This window comes from Carex rostrata, chromosome 5, assembly GCF_964058835.1.
Source record: "Carex rostrata chromosome 5, lpCarRost1.2, whole genome shotgun sequence".
Lineage (NCBI taxonomy): Eukaryota > Viridiplantae > Streptophyta > Magnoliopsida > Poales > Cyperaceae > Carex > Carex rostrata.
In genome coordinates, this window is record NC_135922.1 from 7,172,922 (window position 1) to 7,187,304 (window position 14,383).

Consider the following 14,383-nt stretch of genomic DNA (forward strand, 5'->3'; position numbering starts at 1 on the left):
GAAGACTATATGGAAACCTTGCTTTGCTTGATGTTCTGCTTAGTATCCGAACAAGAAGGGCAATTTCCTTACAATTTGATATAATCAATCAATCCGAAGATTAATGAGTCATTATTTTTTACTATGGCTCATTAATAGCAATAGAGACATCCACCAACCTTCAAAAAGAAACAAAGTAGCAATTGAGATGGTATCTCAATCGGATGATTAACAAAAACAATTATTGCTACAGAAGCAAACCAATCATGCTACCCCAAATGGTTTTTACTTCTTCCCTTGCCTTCGTTGCACTTCTCATGTGCTTCTCTTTCTAAGTTAACCTGACCATAATTTTTATAGAATCTCTCAGAGATCATGATTTTTATAACTAATTAATATCTCTGAAGTTCTATATTCTCATTCAAAAAGAACATAACAGAATCTTTCTCCCATTTATTCTGGTAAAATAAAAAATATAATCAAACAACCTTTCATAATTGTGGGCCACTTTAATTAACATTCCTTTTTATTGACTGTGAATTCCTTTGACAAGTTTTAGGAATCAAACTTAATTTTCTCTGTTGGCCACTGCTCAGTACTCAGTACTCACCCCCAATTTTGTCGGTCCCACCAACACCAATGTTGACTGATCCTGGTCTATAGAATTAAATGCTAGACCAGTACAAATTTGAAGAAATTACCACTTGATGAGCGAGGCTGTGATAGGTATTTCTTGTTATTAAATTTGATCTTCAGAATGACCAAAGCACAAGCGTTAAAAACTGAAGGGAAAATGATGCTGTAAAAAGCGTGGAGATCACAACATCTCGTGTAGGACACTTCTCCCACTAGGCCACTAACATTTAACATTTCTCATTCCAGTCAAAGACAACGATCGACGTTTAATTACTTGGCAAAGAATTATCAAGAGGAATTGTATTTATAAAAAATAAATACATTTTGCATGCATAGTAGTACTAATGAAATTAATTTTCAACAGCATTTAAAATTGTGCTCTATGACATGACATTTGACATTGAAAAACATTTCATTATAGTCACATCCTCATTACCTCTCTTTGCAAGGTAACAACAACTGTTTAATATAATCTAAATTATTCAAGAAATATTTGCAAGGCAACAGGGACTGTTGATAGTCTCTGTTTAAACTACTAGTCTCATTTAAACTACTAGTCTCAGTTTTCTACATCAACTAAGCTTTTCTCTACCATGTTGCTACAGAACCAAACCAATTATGCTACCCCAAATGGCTTTTATTTCTTCCCTTGCCTTCGTTGCACTTCTCTTGTGCTTCCCTTTCTCTGTTAATCCACAACTTTATAACTATCCCATTGCAAGCGCTCCGGCATCATGGAAAAACTCACCATCTGATCTCCAACCCATGGTTTTCTATGGTGAATATGCCAATTCCCTCCTCCTACGGCTAAACGTAAGTCACGGGTTGTCATTTGCTACTGGGTTTTACTACTTGCCACCTGGTAATAGCTTTATTCTCTCCATATACATCATATCTGCATTTGATGAGTACTACATTCCTCCACAAGTCATCTGGTCAGCAAATCGAGATCGCCCTGTTCGTGAAAATGCCACACTTCAACTAACATCTACAGATGGTCTAACCCTCCGTGACAATGATGGTAGCCTTGTTTGGTCTACTAGCGGGTTGAATCGATCTGTGGCCGGTATTAATATCACAGAAGCTGGTAATCTTGTGCTCTTTGATATAAATAATTCCACAATCTGGCAATCTATTGATCACCCAACTGATTGTCTAGTAATGGGGCAAACGTTGGAAGGAGGCATAAGGATCAGTGCCAATTCCTCTAGCACCAATTTGGCTGAAAGCCAGTTTTATCTCACCCTCCTTGCAGATGGTTTGTATGGATTTCTCAATTCAAATCCTCCACAGGAGTACTATTACTATAGAACAACAAATGAAATATCAAATGTAATATCAAATAGAACAGTAGACAAGTCTATGTCTATAAAGTTTTCGAACGGCAGCATAACTATGTCCTCTGCGTTACTAACTTATGATATACCAATTTTTCACTTTTCGTCTGCTAATTCAATACAGTACATAAGATTAGAGTCTGATGGACACTTAAGACTCTATGATTATGATTATGATTATTGTGCATTTCAATGGAAAATGGTGGCTGATTTGCTCAATTTGAGTAACTGTGATTACCCTACCGTCTGTGGGCACTATGGAATTTGCAGTAATGGACAATGCACTTGCCCCACAGGAACCTTGGGAAATTATTTCAAGCCGGTTGATAACCGACGAGCAGAGATTGGCTGCTATGCAGTTACTAATATAACTTGTCAAGATGAAAACCACCACCTTTTGTTAAACCTTACCGATGTATATTATTTCAATAATATTAACAATGTTGCATTTAATGCAACTGATGAGGAGACTTGCAAAAAGGCATGTCTTGGAGATTGCAAATGTAAAGCCGCTCTATTTCAGACTACTAAAGGGAACTCAAAATATGGAAAGTGTTTAACACTACCAGATGTTTTTTCCTTTAAGAATCAACCTGATGGGTATTCTTCTGCATATATTAAGGTGCAAGGTGCTCCTTCATCACCTTCTAGTTCCAAAGTTGGGCTTGGAGCAATACTGGGTTCCACATTTGGTGCTCTACTCTTTATGCTCACCTTAATTAGTATTTACATAGTGTGTTTGAGAAGACGGGAAGAAGCGGAAGATGATGATATCTTCGAACAATTACCAGGGATGCCAACTAGGTTCACTTTCGAAGAGCTACGAGCGGCCACTGAAAACTTTGTCAAAATACTCGGAAAAGGTGGATTCGTGTAACACCGTGGAAAAAAAAAAAAAAAAAAAAAAAAAAAAAAAAATTTCCTAAAACGTTATAACGTTTTTAAAACGTTATGTAACGTTTTCCACTGTAAAATTTGATAAAAATGGCAATTTTATGAAGGCTGGATTCAATTAAACCGTTATAACGTTTTCAGAAAACGTTATAACGTTTTATAGACTAAATTAAGGGCGTTTCTCACCAACTGAATCGTTATAACGATTTACCAAAACGTTATAACGTTTTATACATTAAATTATGCATTTTATATACTATTTCCTGCGTTTTTCACTAGCTGAATCGTTATAACGATTTACCAAAACGTTATAACGTTTTATCCGACAAAGTGAGGGTCTATTTAGCAAAATTCCTGTTCTCTCCTTCTTTCTCTCCGTCCTTTCCCCCTTCTCTTGTGTGTTCCGCCCCAAAGAAGAAAGAAAAAGAGAGAGTGAGAGAGAGAGCTTCCTCTTTGAAACCACCCGAAAAATTTGAGAAAATCGAAGAGGAGGTTGATTCTCGCCCCCTCATCTACTCCATTGGTACTTCCCTCTTCTCATTTTCTCTACATTTCCTTCCCTTGATTTTTAGGGTTTCGGTGAAACCCGACCAAATTGAACCAAACTCGAGAATCAATGTCTTTGTTGCTTCTTGAGCGTTATTTGATTGATTTCATGTCTCAATTCCAACTAAAACCCGAATGGTGAGATTATCCCAAATTGATTAGGGTTTTGAACCAACTTTCAAACGAATTGAATTGTAAATGACCGTTTACGAGTATTAGAATGCGATTGGGTATAGGAATTATGAATTATATTGAAATTGACTTGCTATGCCATGTAATTTAGGCATAGACCCGATTGACCGAGGATTAGCGGATTAGACGAGGTCGTCGAGTTTAGCGATACCGGATCCTACCCAAGTGCCCTACTTGATCAGGTGCGGGGGTTCACGGGATCTGTTTTGGATTCTATTACTTAGAATTAAATAACGGTACATGTATATATATATATATGTGCTTATATATATATACCGATTGAATTGTTAATTGACTTATTGTGCATGACCTCATGTTGGATCTCTATTGTTAGCATTATTTGCAGCATTGCATAAAAATAAGTAATGATATAATTGAATTGATATGATATTGTTGATCTAGCATGTTGGTATTGTTATTCGATTGATTGTTCTATCGTTTTGATAATTGAATGGAACCACAATACTGAAATGTGAAGAGGGCAGAGGATAAGTTAATTGTGAATGAAATGAGTGAATTGTAGGGACAATGTCTAGCTAGCTACTAGACTTTGTCTCAGGGCCCATATGCGCATACGGTGAATAACCCTAATTGTGGAGGGTATCGGTAACCAAGGAGAAAGGCAGAGCTAGGTTAACTGATACCAAAAAGGTAGAGTATAGCAGGAGGATTGAAACTGTGGATAATTGATTGTTATTGGTCTCTCTTTGGAAGAGTGACAACCCGTTGCATGATCGGGAGATATGAAATCCTAAATTGGAAATTGACGAATTGATATGGATGTTTGACTATAAACCAGACCAGAGAAATGTTAAGCCAAATGAGATGGATAGTCGATATCTATCAATTGTAACCGGACTTAGCAATTGTATCTGTTATACCAAACCATTCTATGAATTCTTCGATTTCATTTGATTGTGATATGAGTTGGATTTCAATTGCTTCTATATATGTTGCATATGCATTTCTTTTATCGAATTGTTGAATTGAAACTCGTTGCGGGTTTATTTAGTTCCGGTAATGGATTTCTTACAAATCCAGTAGCCCTGACTAAATTCCGCACTGAGAAAACGGTTGACAAGTTTTCTCACCCCCCCTATCCCCTCGGGGAACTTTATTCTTTTGTATGTGTTTGCAGGTAAACGCGAATAGAAGGGATTCGAGTGCTCGACCAGTGAGGTTTAAGCCGCATAGCGATAGGGTATGCCTCACATTGAGTCCATTTTGATGTCGATAGGGTTTTGGTATGGTATTTGTGTATAACCATGTTATCGGACCGTGTCGAGTGGTTTTGTAAACCTAATTGTATATTAAACGTTTACTGTGGTTTAATATGAATTTTTTTTTTATGTTTTAAACTGTGTATAAAATGTTAATGGGAATTGATTTGGGATTGTTTAATCTTTCAATTATATAGTTATTGCACGAATTTATATATACTATTGAGTATATTTTGATAATCTATAAATGTATTTGTATAAACATGATTTTAAATCGAATTAAATGATAAGTGGTGATGTTGTAAACCGATATTATGTTAGGTTTACACCGTAATTGCCTTGTGAATGTATAGTCATCTATATATTCACGGCGTAACTGCACGACCCCTAGTTCCGGGGTGTGACAGTTATAAGTTGGTATCAGAGCACAAGTTTGGTTCGTTTTTCAAACCCTAACCAGACCAAACCATAACCAGACTTGATAGGATTCGCGAGTGGGGATTAAAAGTAGAATGGGACGGTAGTTTAAATTGTCGTGAAACTTAATATGAAGCGTATTAAGTTTTCAGATAATGGAGCGCGGTCTAGAGGAGATGTTGATTGCGGCCTACGAGAGAGGTCGTAGAGCCGAGCAACAGGCACAAGGACCAGCTGCACCGGTTACTCAAGTGGCACCGGGAGAGGAGTTTAGGCAACTCTACGACGCGTTCATGCGCTCAGCACCCCCTCGTTTTGATGGGTCAGGGGGATACCCTGAGGCGGAAGAGTGGATGGTGAACGTGAGGGCCAAGTTCACTCTGTGCCGGATTCCGGATGCCAACAAGGTGGAGTTGGCCGTGCAACTGCTAGAGAAGTCAGGCAGGCATTGGTGGGAAGGCGTGAAAGCGGAGTATGAGGGAGCTGAGCAAGACATTCCCTAGACATGGTTCGAGCAGATGTTCGGTGAAATTACGGGATCCTTTATTCGAAGCATTATGACTCCAAGCTGAAAGAGTACTCGTAGCAATCTTTGAATTGCACTGGTGAGAAGTGTGTTTTGGTAGTATTTAATTATAAGATTGTTTCCTATTTGCTGCATGTATATTTTGAAAGTATTATGATTGTAATGTATGGATGATGATATTGCATGTATGTTTGAAGGTATTATTATTGTTATGTCAAATTGTTTTATTGTCTGGAAAAGAAATCTTGGGAGTTGTTGTTTCCCGCGAGAAAATCATCCATTGTATACTGGTATATTAGGTTTTCTATTTGATGCATGTATGTTTGAAGGTATAACTATTGTAATATATGGATGATTTTATGCATGTATGTTTGAAGGTATTACTATTGTAAAATATTTAGTGTATCTACCTAATAGTACGCTATTGAGAGAGATGTTATGAATCAGAAATACAAAGTCATTTTGGGAACTTTTCTAGTGCAGGTGCACAAAAGTGCAACACGGTGTAGAAAAGAAACAGAAAACACTATCCCTTTGCACTTTGTTTCTTGTAGTGTTGTAAATAACGATATACACTCGTCGAACAGACAAGGTATCATCAAGCTATTAATCGAGAATAATCAGACATAATTAGAAATAATCGGGCGATTAGTTGGGAAAATCCGTGACGGTTTGATCACTGTCAACGACTAATATTCCGATTAATCGGCCTAAACAGATGTTTTTTACAACACTGGTTTCTCGAGCAAACAAATATGGTAACCGTGAGGGTAAGGAAATGTTTACCCTATATATATATATATATATTTATAAAAGTGGGGTTTAGGGCTCTGAGGGTGCTTTCATGTTAATTAATTGACAATAAGAAGCACCAGTTAAATTTTTATTTGTTGTGTCATCCTTTATATTTTTAATTGTTTTGAATGAATAAAACTGTCATTGGATAAGAAAAGAGAATTGGAGAAGGGTATATATGGAAATCTTGACTTGCTTGATGTTTTGCTCAGTATGCGAACAACAAGGGCAGTTTCCTTACAATTCATATAATAAATCAATTGGATGATTAATGAGTCAATTGACTATTGTTATCAATCAAGCGGGCAATTTTAGTCATTATTTTTTACTATGGCTCATTAATAGCAATAGAGACATCCACAAACCTTTAAAAAGAAACAAAGTAGCAATTTAGATGGTATCTCAATCGGATGATTAACAAAAACAATTTCCTTACAATTATAGGCACTACCATCTTTATCGTCGAATGGCTTTAACTTCTTCCCTTGCCTTCGTTGCACTTCTCATGTGCTTCTCTTTCTCAGTTAATCCCCAACCTGATCATAATTTTTATAGAATCTCTCAGAGATCATGATTTTTATAACCAATTAATATCTCTGAAGTTCTATATTCTCATTCAAAAAGAACATAACAGAATCATTCTCCATTTATTATGGTATAAAAAAATATATATAATGAAACAACCTTTCATAATTGTGGGCCACTTTAATCAACATTCCTTTTTATTGACTGTAGATTCCTTTGACAAGTTTTAGGAATCAAACTTAGTTTTCTTTGTTGGCCACTGCTCAGTAGTCAGTAGTCACCCCCAATTTTGTCGGTCCCACCAACACCTATGTTGACTGATCCTGGTCTATAGAATTAAATGCTATACCAGTACAAATTTGAAGAAATTACCACTTGATGAGCGAGGCTGTGATAGGTGTTTCTTGTTATTAAATTTGATCTTCAGAATGACCGAAGCACAAGCGTTAAAAACTGAAGGGAAAATGATGCTGTAAAAAGCGTGGAGATCACAACATCTCGTGTAGGACACTTCTCCCACTAGGCCACTAACATTTAACATTTCTCATTCCAGTCAAAGACAACGATCGACGTTTAATTACTTGGCAAAGAATTATCAAGAGGAATTGTATTTATCAAAAATAAATACATTTTGCATGCATAGTAGTACTAATGAAATTAATTTTCAACAGCATTTAAAATTGTGCTCTATGACATGACATTTGACATTGAAAAACATTTCATTATAGTCACATCCTCATTACCTCTCTTTGCAAGGTAACAACAACTGTTTAATATAATCTAAATTATTCAAGAAATATTTGCAAGGCAACAGGGACTGTTGATAGTCTTTGTTTAAACTACTAGTCTCATTTAAACTACTAGTCTTAGTTTTCTACATCAACTAAGCTTTTCTCTACCATGTTGCTACAGAACCAAATCAATTATGCTACCCCAAATGGCTTTTACTTCTTCCCTTGCCTTCGTTGCACTTCTCTTGTGCTTCCCTTTCTCTGTTAATCCACAACTTTATAACTATCCCATTGCAAGCGCTCCGGCATCATGGAAAAACTCACCATCTGATCTCCAACCCATGGTTTTCTATAGTGAATATGCCAATTCCCTCCTCCTACGGCTAAACGTAAGTCACGGGTTGTCATTTGCTACTGGGTTTTACTACTTGCCACCTGGTAATAGCTTTATTCTCTCCATATACATCATATCTGCATTTGATGAGTACTACATTCCTCCACAAGTCATCTGGTCAGCAAATCGAGATCGCCCTGTTCGTGAAAATGCCACACTTCAACTAACATCTACAGATGGTCTAACCCTCCGTGACAGTGATGGTAGCCTTGTTTGGTCTACTAGCGGGTTGAATCGATCCGTGGCTGGTATTAATATCACAGAAGCCGGTAATCTGGTGCTCTTTGATATAAATAATTCCACAATCTGGCAATCTATTGATCACCCAACTGATTGTCTAGTAATGGGGCAAACGTTGGAAGGAGGCATAAGGATCAGTGCCAATTCCTCTAGCACCAATTTGGCTGAAAGCCAGTTTTATCTCACCCTCCTTGCAGATGGTTTGTATGGATTTTTCAATTCGAATCCCCCACAGGTGTACTACTACCAAAGCACAACAAATGGAATATCAAATAGAACAGTAGACAAGTCTATGTCTATAAAGTTTTCGAACGGCAACATAACTATGTCCTCCGCGTTACTAACTTATGATATACCAATTTTTCACTTTTCGTATGCTAATTCAATACAGTACATAAGATTAGAGTCTGATGGACACTTAAGACTCTATGATTATGATTATGATTATGGTGCATTTCAATGGAAAATGGTGGCTGATTTGCTCAATTTGAGTAACTGTGATTACCCAACAGTCTGTGGGAAGTACGGGATTTGTGATAATGGACAATGCACCTGCCCCACAGGAACCTTAGGAAATTATTTGAAGCCATTTGATAGCCGGCGAGCAGAGCTTGGTTGCTATGCAGTTACTAATATAACTTGTCAAGATACAAACAACCACCTTTTGTTAAACCTTACCGATGTATATTATTTCAATAGTATTGACAATGTTGCATTTTATGCAACTGATGAGGAGACTTGCAAAAAGGCATGTCTTGGAGATTGCAAATGTAAAGCTGCTCTGTTTCAGACTACTAAAGGGAAGTCATCAGATGGAAAGTGTTTAACACTACCAGATGTTTTTTCCTTTAAGAATCAACCTGATGCGTATTCTTCTGTATATATTAAGGTGCAAGCTGTCCCGGTGCAAGCTGTCCCGGTGCAAGCTGTCCCTTCATCACCTTCTAGTTCCAAAGTTTGGCTAAAAGCAATACTAGGTTCCACATTTGGTGCTCTGTTCTCTATCCTCACCTTAATTAGTATTTACATAGTGTGTTTCAGAAGACGGGAAGAAGCGGAAGATGAGGATATCATCGAACAATTACCAGGGATGCTAACTAGGTTCACTTTCGAAGAGCTACGAGCGGCCACTGAAAACTTTGTCAAAATACTCGGAAAAGGTGGATTCGGTACTGTATTTGAAGGAAGGTGGGGGGATGAGAGAATTGCAGTGAAACTTTTGGATAACGTTCGTCATGGAAATAATGATTTCTTAACAGAGGTTGTGACTATTGGCAGTATCCATCACATCAATCTGGTGAGGCTGATCGGTTTCTGTGCCGACAAGTTGAATAGGCTCTTAGTTTATGAGTACATGTGTAACGGGTCATTGGATCAGTGGATCTACTGCAGAGATAGGAGAGCTCCCTTGGATTGGCCCATGAGGTTCAAAATTATAACTGACATAGCCAAGGGTTTATGTTATCTACACGAGGATTGCAGGCAAAAAATTGTACATTTCGATATCAAGCCAGCAAATATTCTTTTAGATGAAAAATTTAATGCTAAAGTTTCTGACTTTGGGTTATCCAAGCTTATCGATAAGGACATTAGCACAGTAATGACTAAAATGCGGGGCACTCCCGGATATTTAGCACCTGAATGGCTAACAGCAATGGTCACTGAGAAGGTTGATGTTTATAGTTTTGGTGTGGTGGTAATGGAGATTCTATCTGGAAGAAGAAACCTTGATGATTCCCAGACCGAAGAGAATCGCCATCTAATTAAACTGTTAGAAGAAAAATCTAAGAGCAATGGTTTATTAAATTTGATTGACAAAAATCTTGGTAATATCGAATTATACAAAAGGGAAATTGTGAATGTGATGGAGCTTGCAATGTGGTGCTTGCAATGGGATAGTTCCCGAAGGCCTTCAATGTTAGTAGTTGTTAAGGTTTTAGAGGGAGTGATGGAGGTTGAAACATCATTGGATTATAATTTTGTTTCTTCAATTCCAATGATGGCAAATATATCTAGCATAGTGGATCAATCAGCTCCCTTTGCAGCTTCAGTTTTGTCAGGCCCTCGGTGAAATTACGGGATCCTTTATTCGAAGCATTCTTACTCCAAGCTGAAAGAGTACTCGTAGCAATCTTTGAATTGCACTGGTGAGAAGTGTGTTTTGGTAGTATTTAATTATAAGATTGTTTCCTATTTGCTGCATGTATATTTTGAAAGTATTATGATTGTAATGTATGGATGATGATATTGCATGTATGTTTGAAGGTATTATTATTGTTATGTCAAATTGTTTTATTGTCTGGAAAAGAAATCTTGGGAGTTGTTGTTTCCCTCGAGAAAATCATCCATTGTATACTGGTATATTAGGTTTTCTATTTGATGCATGTATGTTTGAAGGTATTAGTATTGTAATGTTTGGATGATTCTATGTATGTATGTTTGAAGGTATTATAATTGTTATGTCAATTTGGCTTATGTATGTTTGAAGGTATTCTAAAAATTATACCCAATGCATTTTTTTTAATTTCCAGTTTTTGTAGGTCAGATTTTATATATTTTGTTACATTTGTGCTGGAAATTTATACTCAATTTCTCTCTTAATTAAAATATATATTTGAATAAAAAAGACAGAGTGAAAACAATGGTCAATTTAAAAAAAAAAATCATATAATCCATCACTTCACCCAAAAAAAAAAAAAGTAGTACAAATTAGACTCACAACCTTTTTAATTATGTTAAGTTCAAATGCACTGTAAAATACTATTGGACTAATTTTTATTTTATTTTTTAAGATAAAATGGAGTCAAATTTTCTACTCAACTTGTTTTTTTTGAAATAAGTGGGTATTCCCACCGATTTTCATTAACTGAAAACCAAATACACAGTTCATAGCAGGTACCATCTCTCTGGTACCAGAATACAAACAATAACAAAACAAAGTTTCAAGACCTAAGCATGTATTAAAAATACCTTGTATTACTATCTCTCTCCAATTACTCCTACTACTCAAGTTGATTACATTAAGTACAAACATTCAACAAAAAAAGAGTACTAACAAACACATAAGCATATAAGCCCCTGCAAAAACTACAATTAAGCACCTTCTTCAGATCATGCCCCTTCATCTTCTTCATGCATATGGGTCTCTAGCCCAAGCATCAGATCATGCCCCTGTGCTTTCATCATGGAATTGGTAATTAAACCTTGTGACAGGCCCTTAACATCAGAAGGCAACAGAGCTTCTCTTACAATATCGTTCATGGGTAATTAATACTAAACATAAGTGGGCTGTAATATGGTCTGGATTTTTAGGCCTCAAAAAGAAAATTATTAGCATTTATCGGCCCAAATAATAATAATATCATCTTACAAATGATAAGTTCGGCCTAACAAAAAATAGAAAAATTTATTGATCTTCTTCCAAGATCTGTATTGCTATATATTTTTTTGGGCTAGGAATAGCAATAAAAAGGAATGCAACCAATAACAATAATAACAATAATAATAATATCATCTTACAAATGATAAGTTCGGCCTAACAAAAAATAGAAAAATTTATTGATCTTCTTCCAAGATCTGTATTGCTATATATTTTTTTGGGCTAGGAATAGCAATAAAAAGGAATGCAACCAATAACAATAATAACAATAATAATAATAATAATAATAATAATAATAATAATAATAATAATAATAATAATAATAATAATAATAATAATAATAATAATAATAGATGCCTAAGAATAATAATAATATCATCTTACAAATAATAATAATAATAATATCATCTTACAAATAATAAGCTGGGCCTAAGAATAATAATAAATTTTTATTGATCTTCTTTCCAAGATCTGGATTGCTATATATTTTTTTGGGCTAGGAATAGCAATAAAAAGGAAAGCAACCAATATGTTTTTTTTTTATTTTTTTTTTTTAAATAATAGATGCCTAGCTATCTGAGTACATAAAATGCAAACTATGTTAATTTTTTTCTCCATTGATTGTTGAGTCCGGCTAGTATGATATCAGTGTCATTTCAGCCTATATAACACTAACTCCAAAACCTATCGTCTCGACTTCAAACGGTGAATTCAAACCGTTCAAACCCATCTATTTCATTAGTTGCATGTTTACATGCAAAATTTATAATTTTTTGAATTTATTTAGTATCAAGTCAAGCGGTCAATTGTGTGAGTTTTTAAGTTAATTTTAATGCATTCATTTTTCAACATTTTTGACCGCCTGATTTGATCCTAAAATAAATAGAAAATATAAAAAAAAATTGCATGTAAACGCATCACTCATAAAGTAAATCGGTTTGAATTAGTCGTTTGAAGTCTATCCAATTAATTTTATAGTTGATGTCATATAACACCAATGTGATACTAGCTGGACTCTTGTTTGCTTTTGAAGTATGAACTATTAATTAGTCATATTCAGAAAAGAAGATCTAAACAGGTAGATGATGACATTTAATTAAACATCTTAGGTTTCAAATACTATTTTTTTAATATTAAATAGTTTAATGGCTTGATCTTTAATTATTACATAAAAAAGTTATATATATAATCATTATGATTTATATTTAAATATTTCTTAATTCAATTGTTGGGTTGGCATCTTTTAATTTCTTCTAAGGTGATATTAGGAAAAATAATACAAGATTTGGATAGTTGTAGTTTGTATATCATATGGTTTACAACTGTCGTTGGAAATTATTTTAAATAAAAAAATAAATAAAGTTGTTAATGCATTATCTAGTATTGAAATATGCTTTCAAAATATGATCCTTGTCCAATCGTTTTTAGATAACGATGAATTAATTAGTCTCTAAATTTCAATTAAATATCTATAAATAACATCGATTTTCAATTCTATATTAATAAAAAATGCTGTTAATATATATTCTAGAATATAAATTATAGTTTCAAGATATGATCATTAAATTTCCAAGAAAATAAACTCAACACTTTTTTTTTAGAATTTTAAAACTAAAAAATGATATTTTACACCTTCAAAATTGGTGAATTTAACAAGTCGGCAAGTTCCTTTACAAACTCGTGCACCATGTTTTATTTTAACAACCGCTATTAAAAATATGGCGTCTGATGTATGATGTGTAGAAAATAACACCCACGCTAAAAACACAAAAACTAAAACTAACATTTTTTTTAAAAAAGCACGTTGGTAATTTTATTGAATTAAAAGAATTACAAATTAGTTGTTACGTAGACGAGTGTCTGAAAAACATACTGCTATAAACAAATTAAAAACACATAAGAAGTATGTGCATCATGTTGGGACCAAGTTGGTAATCCTAATTGCTTGATGGAAATGATAGGAACATAGTCATTATTTCCTCAGTGCACGTTATTGTCATATTCCTTCTAACATACTACATCGGAGAGGACATTGAATAAAATTAGACCGAAAACTGAATCAATCGGACCGGAATAATCACCACTCCGAAGTTTCAATAGAGACACTGAATCAAATCAGACCGGGAACTAAATCAACCGGACCGGAACAATCACCACTTAAAGGTCCCAATAAAGAACTGCCAGTGTGGAAGCAAGAAAATGATGGGAAAAGAGAAGGAGAAGAAAGATAACACATATATATAGCAAACGCCAACAAACAGCTAACACAGACAACAACATATAAAATAAGTATTTATATGTACAACTCAGTCCACCCACTCTTCCATTGCCAAAGAGAAGAAGGAGAGTTCGGAAGAAGAAAAGAAAAAGCAAATCGCTTGTTGTGAAGAATAAAAAATCCCAGAAACGCGAAGCGCAGAGTTGGGACCCGATCCAAAAAGCATAAGCGCCAAAAAACGATGGACATATTTGCTAGATGAAAACACATGCTCGAATAAATTAGGTGAAGCAACAAGCGGTGGTCAAATCTACTAAGTGGAAGCACCAAAAGCAGTGATCAGATTTATCAGAC

The 14,383-nt window shown here is 35.1% G+C and overlaps 2 protein-coding genes across 2 annotated transcripts; both read left to right on the forward strand.

Annotated features, from left to right (window-relative positions):
- Positions 1-1,245: 1,245 nt before the first annotated feature.
- LOC144553778 (EP1-like glycoprotein 2) lies at positions 1,246-2,829 on the forward strand. The gene has a single exon (XM_078301974.1). The coding sequence runs from the start codon at positions 1,246-1,248 to the stop codon at positions 2,827-2,829; it is 1,584 nt and encodes a 527-aa protein (XP_078158100.1).
- A 5,147-nt stretch (positions 2,830-7,976) lies between these two features.
- Positions 7,977-10,665, forward strand: LOC144554797 (G-type lectin S-receptor-like serine/threonine-protein kinase SD2-5). The gene has a single exon (XM_078303143.1). The coding sequence runs from the start codon at positions 8,005-8,007 to the stop codon at positions 10,501-10,503; it is 2,499 nt and encodes an 832-aa protein (XP_078159269.1). The 5' UTR covers positions 7,977-8,004; the 3' UTR covers positions 10,504-10,665.
- Positions 10,666-14,383: the final 3,718 nt, after the last annotated feature.